Source organism: Ictalurus furcatus, chromosome 3 (assembly GCF_023375685.1).
Source record: "Ictalurus furcatus strain D&B chromosome 3, Billie_1.0, whole genome shotgun sequence".
In the NCBI taxonomy this organism is placed as follows: domain Eukaryota; kingdom Metazoa; phylum Chordata; class Actinopteri; order Siluriformes; family Ictaluridae; genus Ictalurus; species Ictalurus furcatus.
Genome location: NC_071257.1, coordinates 32,473,681 through 32,486,180, shown reverse-complemented (window position 1 = coordinate 32,486,180; position 12,500 = coordinate 32,473,681). Strand labels below are relative to the sequence as shown.

Here is a 12,500-nt window from a genome sequence, read left to right as displayed (position 1 = left end):
GAGCTTCTCATTAGTGGACTGAGGGATTGAAATCTCTTTTAACAGCACTCCTTTTGAGATGAGCATGAATAAAACACCAGCATGTATAAAATAGGTGAAGCAGTCCACTGGAGTGAATCACAGTGATATACAGAGGATCAAGTCTACTTAAAAAAAAAAAAAAAAAAAAGAGTAAAAGTTCAGTGTGTGTAGTGATGCACACAAACCTGAGCTATATCAAAGGTCTATGCATTCTGTGTAATGTATGAATTAAGGAATAGAATATGTTTGGGCATGCTGTTGAACTGTTGTGACCCTGATGTTGATTCTCTTCTAATTTCAGCATGTCTTAAAATGTTTTAATTCTCTTATACCACAATTTAGTAATGATTGCATATTTCTGTTGAATGACACATCATACATTTTTTATCTGTTTATGGTTACATTTAATGTTTTATGGGTTGTTTCTCTTTTGAAGTTAATAAGACAAAAAAAAAAAAAAAAACAACACTGGAAACTCCTTCCAAAATTGTTTGTCAAACATCTTACAGAAAATGTCACCATATCAGCAATACCCAGGTTTGTCATTTATTTTTGCCGTACAAGTCCCTGTGAATGAGTCGTTACTACAGAAACAACGTTTGTCTTGTCCAAACTTTTGAGATTTGAGAATTCATCACTAGTGTGTTATAATACACGGTTTGGTGCATTTGTATTTTAATTATGTCTATACAGGAATCTTTAAGAAGGGCGTGATCACATATTCATCTGTATGGAAATATGCCATTACACTGACTAATTAAGACAGCGTAAATTCATTAGCTGCTACATCAATTGTTACAGGAAAAAGATGAAAAGTTAGATTGCGAGGTCCCAGAATAATTGTCATATCACTGGATCAAACATAAAACATGCCCATGAAAGCTCCATCTTAGACTAAAAGGCTGAAGCAGGTGCATTCCACAGATTCCTCATTAAAAACCTTTTAACTGGTGCACACAGTCTTCCCACAATAGCAGTTGGACCATCATTAAACTAATTCAAGCGCACTCTCAGCATGTCTGAGCTTGTTTGCAGTGTGATGCATGTCTCCCACTTGATTGACAAGCAAACATTTCGCTGCATTTTAATTTCCCTCCATTAATGTGATGCTACATCAATTAAGACTGACTGCTCACGATATTTCACCCAGCACCTTAATGACGGCTCATTTCGTGCATGCATTAATCTAAAGGCTGATGCTTAAAAACGCATTTGCTGTGTTTATGCACCGTGTAAAGCCTCTCTATCAAGCTCGTTGGAGTCACTGGAGCATCGTGGTGTAGCACAGTAGCCCCAGGCCACTGGCACAGGGCCGGCTGTCCTGTCATTCGCTACCAACTGGGGTTTTTTAGATGAGAGCCTGACCCTGGCTGCCTCATCCCTCACCGCTGTCTCATTGCCTTTATTTACATCTGTCTTTAGCATTCTAATTACCCGCGTTATTGCTTTCGCCCCGAGGAAGCTGCAGCCCTGTTTTTTTTTTAAGCAATAATAAAGAAGCGTGGATTCCAACCCAAAGGCACCAAGCACGTGATTTTAGAAACATAGGAACCATACATTAAGCTGTGAGACTTTCCTCGGATAAGCAAGAGCACTTTTATATCTATATGGGAGCTAATGAAGAAGCAGAAGCAAATCATATCTAGATGCCTGGACCCGTTACTTGGCACACATCCTGCTTGCTCTTAAAAACAATGAAATAATAAAACAATTTGATAACATGTTCCTATGAGCCTCTCTCTCAGAAATAAAGGTACTAAACTGTATTTTTACTTGTCACTGGATTAGAGTTAGGGTACTATCAAGTTCATTTAAAATATGTATGTACTGTGTATACCTTTAAATAGGACCAACAGCATTTCCTATTTCAAAGATACATACTAATGGTACAAACATGGCTGATGGATGGTACCAATCCAGCCACAGGGAAAAGTTTCTTTTCCTTCTCATTGTCCTGACCTTATTGCTGCATACAGTACTCATAATAATGCAAATAACTGTGTGTATACAGGAAGTACTGAATACAGCAATTATGTGACAACAATATCAGCGCTTTACTTATGAATCTTTTATTCCTGACTGGAAGTTTCTAAACATGTCCCATAAGTGTTACCAATATTTTTAATTGTCTGATAGATGTATGTATATATATATATATATATATATATATATATATATATATATATATATATATATATATATATATATATAAGAGGCTTGTATTGAACATATACAATTAAAATCAATCATTTATGATATAAGCATTTATATGTTGTTGTTTTGAGACAGTGGATTAAAAGTGGATTAAACTGGAGTGTTACTAAACTGCACCTTTCCTTGTCGATGGGGTGGTAGCCTTAACTTTTGTACTTTTAACTTTTGTAAATGTGGGCATGGTGCACCTTTAAAGCATATTTAAGGTACATAAACGGACCATAGTTACTTTTTGAGTTGAAGATCCACTATGTGAGCCATAGGTAAAAAGATATAAGGTATAAAGATATAAAGTGTATTAAAGTTACAAAAGGTGTACTCTTGAGTATACCGCCCCAGCAACAAGGAACGGTACAGGGCAGAGTTTCCTGAAAGCATTGTAGCACAAAAGAGCATCATTAAATGGTAGAGTGAGCATCGCATTGCTCTCTCTCTCTCTCTCTCTCTCTCTCTCTCTCTCTCTCTCTCCCATTTGAGACACTCTTAACTTTGGAAAGCTTTTAGGAAATTCAGTCCAGATTAGTGCCCTTTCTCTTAAAGCGTGCAAATATTTTACTAATCGTGAAAAATATGGGAGAAATGTGTAAAACTCAAACAATGTTCATTTAGATTTCGACTTAGTTGTATTTACTATGCAAACTTTATTTGATAACTATCATAATTATCAAATATTATCAAATAACTAAATTATCTGATGTTATTAAATAAAAACTCGGCTGAGAAAAAGTAGGGATTACAGAGTCTCATGAGGTTTAAAAGAAATAATATGAAAAAAAAACAACAACAACGATGTAGTATTAAGCTATATTTGTAAACTATACACACACTTATTTATTAGCTATGAATTTATGTCTAATATGTGACACTGTTAAACTTCTACAGATTTAGGACATGAAATCAAATTTCAGATTTGATCATTGGCAATATTTACATGACATCATGTCTCCTCGTAAACAATTACTCATGGTAAAATAAAAATAAAATAGAGGCGAACAAGCCGTCCATGTTTCCACATGGGATGAGCTGTCTGTTCACCTAGCTGTTTATTCATTCACTCATACTTTTATTTCTCCACAGCTTTGCACCATGGGGGCTTCTTTATTGATATTGCATCATCTATGACACAATAGAGAAAAAATGCTCCAGGGTTTTTCTTGAGGTAAGCTGGACAGCAAATTAGGACTGACAAGTTCAGGAAAGGTACAAACCACAATAAGGATGTTTATTCAACCTGGGAACAAAGTAGTACCGTATTACCGTACTACATAGGGCTTTTCAGCCTGATACCATAGGATCGGAGAACCCTTTTGCACAAAGAACCTTTTATTCTCTAGTTCTTTAAAGAACCATCTATTTACTTGCTGGTACTTTACAGAACCTGGAAATGGTTCATCACAACAGTGCCACAAGGAACCATGTTATAATATATATATATATATATATATATATATATATATATATATATATATATATATATATATATATATATTGTGTGTGTGTGTTGGAGAAAGTCCAATAGGTGAGAATAGGTATGCTTTTAAAACGTCCTTTGGCCTCGGTTGAGGGTTTTTTTTTTTTTTTTTTTTTTTTGCAAAATAGCATCAATACTATGGGCTCAGAGGCTTTAATGAGCTTCTCGACTTTAAAGAGTTGAAGGATATTAACAAGCTGCTTGACAAATGGCGCTCAGAAGCACATTAAAGAGGCGCCTAATGGAGCGCATAATGACGGCTAATTTTCGATCAGATATAAATTAGAGCCCCCCAACAGTTATTTGCCTTAAGGACTTTATGTAAATGATTCTGTTCTGTAGTATAAACTGAGAGAGCGAGAGAGAGAGAGAGAGAGAGAGAGAGAGAGAGAGAGAGAGAGAGAGAGAGAGAGAGGGGAAATGAATCGATTCATGCGTCCAAGATGATCCAATCGTACCGGTATCTACAAATCATGACACATTGTTGATTTCTTTGTTTGTTTTGTTTTGTTTTCCATAATCTTTAAAATTATTTGCAATCTTGTCCGGCAATAATAATAATAATAATAATAATAATAATAATAATAATAATAATAAATCTATTGTCACTACGATAATATTAGATTAATATTTTTTTTTTACTTTTACAAAAAAAAGAGTAAAAACAGACTATTTAGAATGAACATTATTATTAAATAATATAGCTATTTTATACAATTATTAACGTATTATTTATTTTGGTCGGGTTAAAATCCTGCAGCAAAATAATTTAACGCAAAAACAACAACAACAACAACAACAAAAGTGTATGAAAATTGTATGGATATTTTGAATATATAGCCTAGTATACTGCACTTGTTTGGACAGTGTTTTACGCGACATACGCAGCATTCAGCGCAGTTGACTTATTTCTCTCTAATTACTGTATAAAACTGATTTCTGGTGCAGAGAGAAAGGGAAAGGCCCACCATCCTGAACTCTTCAATATTTAATCACCACAGGCCTCTGCTTCTGAACACATCTATTTGAACACAATGATGACTTTAATCAGTGGAACGCCAAAGTGGAAAAAAATATTCAATAAATGTGACGTGGGAACAAATCCCGAATATATATATTAGCAAAGAAAAATAAAATTTTTGTTTACGAGCTGTATTTTATTCTAGTACATGTCCTGGTGATGGCTATATTTGTGTTAGATGCACATAAAATCTCTGGGGTTCATTAATATTTATTAATGTACTGGTAGGTTATTGTTGGATGATCCGAATCAGGAAGAAACTTCGTTTATTTACGAGAATTAATTCTGAAAACGTGTAAAAAAAAATCTGACAAGTGCGTAAATTGTCTGCTTGTCTATTCGGCAATAGACGTCATGTAAATGTAGGCCTGTGATAATCTAAAAAAAAAAACAAAAACAAAAAAAAAAAACACTTTTGTTCATATGTTATTAATGATTAGGTTAGCTAGGCCTATAAAAACAGAGTAAAAAATTACTTTTTAAAAATAAATTGTGCTAGAAATAGGCTACGAAATGAATAGTATCAAGATTGTCAATTTTCTTTTTGAGCTTCGTGTAATTTAATGTTATATATGTATATTGACAAATGAGCTTGTTCTTATTTACAGCCCTCGGTACACAAACTAATAACCACTCAATTTAATTAATATTGCATAAACCCCTGTTACAACAGCAGAACCCCCCTCGCGCCCTCAAATGTGCATGCGACTGTAGGGAGGCAAAAACAAATGGACAAAAATTAAAAACAAAACAAACAAACCAAAAGAAACAAAAATGAAGCCTTACATTTTTTCGGTGTAGTATCTCGCTGTGAATGAGACAGACCTTAGTTCCACTGCTTAGCATTGTAACGGATGAAATAAATAAATAATAAATACAGAAATACAGAAGGCTCAAAGTGTTGCCGTTTATACAGATGTGTTAATTATTGTTTTACCAAGCGAACAGCAAAGAAGAAGAAGAAGAAGAAGAAGAAGAAGAAGAAGAAGAAGCACACTTCCGGCAGCACGAGCTCGCCACGTGCGTTTGGCCTTTAAATGTACAGTTAAAATATTCTAGTTGCGGGTCCCCAGGGTGGAGCACCGCCAGTCCCCGGGTTCATTAAATATTCATCATCAGACTTCATGTGAAAGACGAGTGGAGGCGGGAGACAAAAATAAAAACACAAGATATAATTATAACAAAGGGGCGGGGGAGGGGGCGGGGGGCGGAGGGCGGGGCATCAGCTCTGTAGTTTTCATTGTTTCCTTTTTTTTTTTTTAGTATTGTTACTGCGGTTTATTTTTTATTTATTTTTTTTTTTTTGGTAAGTGCATGTGAGGCGCGTGCACGTTTACAGGTGTGTTGTCACCTGGGTCAAAATGAAATATTAAGAGGTCACGTGACATGCACGGTCACATGCAAGGTACCATGGAAGAGAGAGAGAGAGAGAGCGTGTGTGTGTGTGTGTGTGAGAGAGAGAGAGAGAGAGAGAGAGAGAGAGACAGTAATTAACCCTCTCACTTGATTACACGCTCACTCACTGCTAGTATAATTATCCGCTCTTCATAATCCGATGTGTAATTTAATAATTCGTTCTTATTAGCCAATGAAGTGATCGTCTCGTTTAGAAGAACTGATTCCTTCGTTAAAAGCTGATTAGAATTGATGAGAGGGCTCTCACAGCTCTGAGTCTCACGCGCACGATGACATCTCCATCCTCCATCTGATGAAATAAATCCTCTTCTTAATTCTATTACCTGACCTCATTAAATAGGCAAAACACACGCCATTAGACTCACACTGATAGGGGTTTGTAACAAAAATCCTCAACATGTACTTTAAGCAATACTTGGTCAATCTGCTAATTACTGTATCATTTTGTGAACATTCAGAAATCCACTGTATGAGTATGTGGATTAGATAAAACGCCAAATGCCTACTTTTATCATGTATCTATATTAGGAATATATTTTGTATATTTCGGATTTAGCTGTGGGAATGGGGATGCTCTTACCAGCAGGTGTATGTGTGTGTATGTGTGTGATTAGGTAGAAGTATATGAGACATAGAAGTGATGTTACCATAGCATACCATTATTTTGTAAAATAAAAATAAATAAATAAATAAATAAATAAATAAATAAATAAATAAAGAGTAGATCGATATTTCTACTTTGTGTAATAGAAATAGAAGGCATGGGAAGCGGATGTTGGATAAAGAAGATGCACCAGTGAAATTCAAGTAAAATTGTTACTTTTTCATGTTCATGAAAGAAAACAAAATGAGTGCATAAAGTTACAGAACAGTTTTAGCACTGGCTAAAACCCAAGAGCACAATGGTTAAGATGAGATTGTAATTGTATGTTTATAATCATATGGTTTAGCTACTGTCAGGAAATCTAGCCACCACTGCTCATTGCCCCAAACCAACAAGCATACATTACAATGACACGTTGGAAATTAGGCTACTATCCGGTATTTAGCTAGATTTAGACACACTAGTAGGCATGCATGTTTTTGGAGCTAATTTCTGATATATACATATATATCACAGAAATATATTGGCCATTAGCCCTGTCAGACCATGAAGAAGAACGTGTTTGTTGGGGGGGAAAACTATATTTACATATTTGTCTATTATTATTATTATTGTTGTTGTTGTTGTTGTTGTTGTTGTTGTTGTTGTTATTATTATTATTATTATTATTATTATTATTATTATTATCATTATGACATTTATTTGATTGATTACTCTTTGTTAAATGTCAAATCCCAGATCCCATGTGTACAAATAATAAATAATATTTCGATTAATTGTATACTCCATATTATTATTCCTCATAATTTTTGTGCATGCAAAATAATTCAACTGTCTTGAAAAGACTTAAAAATGGTTGGTCAGGAAAAAAATAAAGAATAAAAAATTAAAAAAAAAATAAAAAAACATTCCATGAATGTTTATATTTCCTATATTATGCTCAAAAGATGTGAAGATTACAAGGAATTTGGATATTAGAATGGACTAATCACAGTACTAACATATACTGACCACAGTTCAAGGGTGTACTAGCTATCATGAATTTATTTTAATTTTTTTATTTATTGTTTTTTTTTTAAAGTGTGGGGGGTATAAGGTATTATGTGTATAAAGTATTCCAGGTGCTGTCCACGGTCCTGAAAACAATCCCACGACAGTGATGACACTCCAGTCACATTTTTTTCTTTCATTCTTTTTTTCCTTTTTTCCTTTTTTTCTTTTTTTTTCTTTTTTTTTTTTTTTTTAAATCGCGCTAGGCTTCAAAGGCCGCCCGTCAGTCGGTGGTGGAAGACTGAGAAATGCACAGACTGTGGATTAAAATGGAGACCCGTTTTTCCCCCCCTTTTTCCTTTTTTTCCCCCTTTTTTCTGGCGGGCTGACATCTGGCAGCGCTCGTGCTCTAGGGACCTCCCCTCAGATCTCTATAGGCTCCATCATTAGACTCTAATAGAATATCAGCATTCACTCTCAGCTAAAGCAGCAAGTTGGCCTTAAGCAAAGTCGTTCTGAGGAAAAAGAAATATACGTATCAAATGCATGTTATAGCTTTTAAATTACCGCGAACAATACCCACGTGAGATACCTTTTCTCGCCCCCCACAAACAACTTCCTGTGTAAAGACGTGGATACAAAAGGCAGGAGGGGGATTAAGCAATAATCCACTCGACATATTTGCGATACTCAGATAAATAAATTTTCACAAGCAATGTAAGCATTTAGCATATATATATATATATATATATATATATATATATATATATATATATATATATATATATATATATATATATATATGATAAAGGAAGCCACTGAGAACTAAAATAAAATGTTAAAATGTTTGTTCTTTAATGAAATACAGGTCAATTATTCAGTTATTAAACGATAACTTAAAATATACATGGATGTAATACTAAAATCAATTTAAAAAAAATAAATAAATAAAAATAAATAAACTGGACAAGTAAACCTAAAGCAACAGACATCACAGAGAGAAGTTTGACCGCAGCTAAAACAGCAATACAGCAAATACGGATAATATCTCATGTGATCGACCCAATGATTTATTTACATTATACACGTATATTTTCCATGGAACGGATCTTTTTTTTTTTTTTTTTTTTCGTTATTTTTCCCCATAACGAAAACATTTACCAAACACGGTGAATGTAACAAGCCATGATTTCATCATGATACGCGTCCATTTTGTACAAATAAATTACCAAAGAACATACAACATAACGTTAATTCAAATAGGGGAAAGAATAATAAATCATATCTCTCTCAATTGTGCAGTTTGTCAGGGGAAAAAAACGAAAAATACTACTACTACTAATAATAATAATAATAAATAAAGTGGCTTATTTTAAGCAGCCCAAACCCCCCGCCTCCCCATCTTGTAGAGACCACGCTTTTTTTGTACTCAGAATATGATTTTCTCAAGGAAAAAAAAAGACGAGGAGGGAATCCCAATAAATATGTAATGAAGTAAACATTACCTCACATGATAAATAGTTCATAAGAAACTAGAGCGCAGGCGTATTGCAGCTGAGATTTGGTTCGCACAAATCCACATGGTTGGCACACAGTTTAACCTTTTATTCCTTCAGTATCCATAGCCTCAGCTACATTTAATCAGCCTAAAAGTTCAGGTTCAATTGATTATTTTTTTGCCTTTTTTTTTATTTAATTTTTTTTTAAAATTTTTTATTTTACGCACTAAATATTTAGCGAGAAATACAAAACTATTTATTCTTTGATTAGGACTGTGATGAGTATTGAAATCGAGGAGGTGGATTTAAAAAAAAAAAAAAATTAAAATTCGTTAAATCAACCATCCACTAGAAATTGTATTGCATTTGATCACCATATAATAATAATAATAATAATAATAATAATAATAATAATAATAATAATAATAATAATCCGTCATGGTGTGCTTGATATTTTTTATGGCATTGACAAATTGCTCCAGAAAAAACAAATGCAAATAATCCAAACAATTTCAACCTCTTCAATTTCACATTCATCCTTAAGTCTAATGTTATCACTCTTATAATTGATATAAAAAAAAGTCTTATTTGTGGATATTTGTCCTCTTTTTGACGCAACGTTCTCATTCATTACTATTTAATATATTTACCGTCCATCCTTAGCTCTTCTACACGGAAAATTGCCCAAAAAACAATTTGATTGAGGCTTTGGAGAGTCACACTCATCTGAAATTCTGACCATGTTAAATATCAAAAGGGGAAAAACAAGGTCTTACTTGGTCCGGTCCTTTAAAAATGCCTCCACATCCGCTTTTGTCGTGACAGTGATTTTGGTGTTTTCAGTCAGAGTGACAGTCTGCTTCAGTGCACGAGTCATGAATGATTCAGGGGAAAATTAAAAATAAAAATAAAAAGATGTGAGGATAAGAAATGTTATACAAACAGTTCGTGAAGTCTTTTAAAAGAGTGAAACTTTATTCTTTTTTTTTTCTTTTCTTTTCTTTTCTTTCTTTTTTTTTCTTTTTCTTTTTTTTTTACACGCACGCGGAGTATTTCATGCGTTTTTGTTTCTGCCTCTGGTTGCAGAACCAGACGCGCACTACGTTCTTTTTGAGGTCCAGCTTTTCAGCAATGGCGGCGATTTTTTCGGACGAGGGCCGAGGCTGGATGGCGAAGTAGGCCTCGAGAGAGCGCTTCTCGGGCGCCGCGATGGACGTGCGCTTCCGCTTCTTCTCGGCGCCGTTGAAGAGCTCGGGCTTGCTGAGCTTCTCGCGGTGCGACTTCTCGGCCTCGTCGAGCCACGCCTGGAGAATGGGCTTGAGCGCGATCATGTTGTTGTGCGACAGTGTGAGCGACTCGAAGCGGCAGATCGTGCTCTGGCTGAGCGAGCCCACGCCTGGGATCTTGAGGTTGGCGAGCGCCGCCCCCACGTCCGCCTGCGTTACGCCGAGCTTGATGCGCCGCTGCTTGAAGCGCTCGGCGAACGCTTCCAGGTCACGCGGATCGGCGTCCACGTCGCTCGGGCAGCCCAGGTGGTGAGCAGACGGGAGTGCGTGGGCGTGCGCGTGGGCGTGGGCGTGCGCGTGGGCGTGAGCGTGCGCCGCCGCCGCCGCCGCCATGTTGATGGCTGCCTGGTGCATGGGGTGGTTCACGCCGGCCATGTGGGCCGCTGGTGTGGACACCACCGAGCCGTCCATGGCTGCACCAGCGAGCGCCAGGCCAGGGCTGAGGTGTTCGAGGAGCTCCCCTTCCAGCGCTTGGTGAGACTGAGGGTGGTGGTGGTGATGGTGATGATGGTGGTGGTGGTGGCCTCCGTTCCCTCCTCCGCCCAGCGCAGACGGGTGAGAGATTGGCACGGACGAAGAGGACGTCGAGGACGAGGACGTCGAGGAGGTGCACGGCAACGCGTTCATGGCGTGGTATGTCGCGTCCGGCTTAAAGGGGCTGTGGTGAGGTGGAGGGTGAGACTGGTGAGGATGCGGAGGGTGGTGAGGGTGGTGGTGGTGCTGCTGGTGTTGGTGGTGACTTTTGGTCTGTGAGACGATGTCCACCGCCGCCAGAGCTTCGGCGCGGGCCAGTAGACTCTCATCCAAGCCGCCGAATATGTTGCTCTGCAATTGCAAAGAGAAAAAAAATGGAGGGCGTACATATAACTGTCAGCAAGGATGGAGGGGAGGGGGGCGGATTCGCACACCACTCTGAGATTTTAACAACATTTCCAGCATGTTAAAAAAGAAAATCCTACAAGACACATGCAGCATCCCAAGTCATAAAAATTAATACACACACAAAAAAAGGCAAACAGGACTGAATGTATGCATAAAGTTAAGACGGGAGGAGGGTGAGAAATGAAGGTGCTGGACTGATTTGCTCCGGAGAAGACATGAAAAAAACATGAATAATAAAATAGAGGGAAAGAATGTGCTGCCAAATTGTGGTTTTTAAGCTGTGGTTATCAAGTGAAGTTACATACCGGTGGGGTCGGGAGACCCGCTCGGCGCATTGCCTCCGAGCTCACGCTGCTGCTGATGCTGGTGCTGATGATGCTGCTGTGCCGAGAGGACGAGCAGGACGACGGGTGCGAGTCCGAAGTCAAAGTGGAGGACGAGGTCGATGAGGCTGAAGAAGACGAAGAAGTCGCAGTAGAAGAAGAATGCAAGGATGAGTACTTGGGCTCTGGTAAAGAGGTGTGAGGCATTACGAACGCCTGCTTGCTACTGCTGTTCACAGACATCATCATCATCATCATCACAACTCGTCCGAGCAAAAAAAAAAAAAAAAAAAAAAAAAAAAAAAAAATTCAAAGTTCCCACCCTTACAAAAAGAAGTTAAGACTCCTCCTTCTTCGATTTATAGAGTTCGGAAGTCTCAAGTCGCGTCGAAAAGGAGCAGAGGAAGAAGAGGAGGATAAGAATGATGATGTGCAAAGTCTCTAGATGGCACATCTATGATGGCCTCACTGATCCGAGGAAAAAAAACATCCACTCGGTCGCAAAAGGACGAGAATTAAAACACTGTACCCGATAGAAGCGAGTCGGAAATGACGAAAATATCAAATTGGATCGGATTTGCGTCTTTTAGTGAGCAATGCGTTGCGCAGAAATGGGGGTAAAAATTTCCTCCCTGGCTATAAAAAACATGATTTTTACGCGTACATAAGCTTTTTTTTTTTTTTTTTTTTTTTTTTTTTGCGAGTGTGGAATTTGTCTCTGGTAAGTTTCTCCTTATCTCTCGTAAACAATTTTTTTTAAACAGAAGCGAAGA

The 12,500-nt window shown here is 37.2% G+C and overlaps 1 protein-coding gene across 1 annotated transcript; it reads right to left on the bottom strand.

The window, feature by feature from the left end:
- Positions 1–9,263: 9,263 nt before the first annotated feature.
- pou4f2 (POU class 4 homeobox 2) lies at positions 9,264–12,419 on the bottom strand. Its single transcript, XM_053622086.1, has 2 exons — positions 11,710–12,419; positions 9,264–11,347 (listed from the first exon to the last, which is right to left on the bottom strand). The coding sequence occupies exons 1-2, from the start codon at positions 11,983–11,985 to the stop codon at positions 10,271–10,273; spliced, it is 1,353 nt and encodes a 450-aa protein (XP_053478061.1). The 5' UTR covers positions 11,986–12,419; the 3' UTR covers positions 9,264–10,270.
- Between the last annotated feature and the right edge of the window lie 81 nt (positions 12,420–12,500).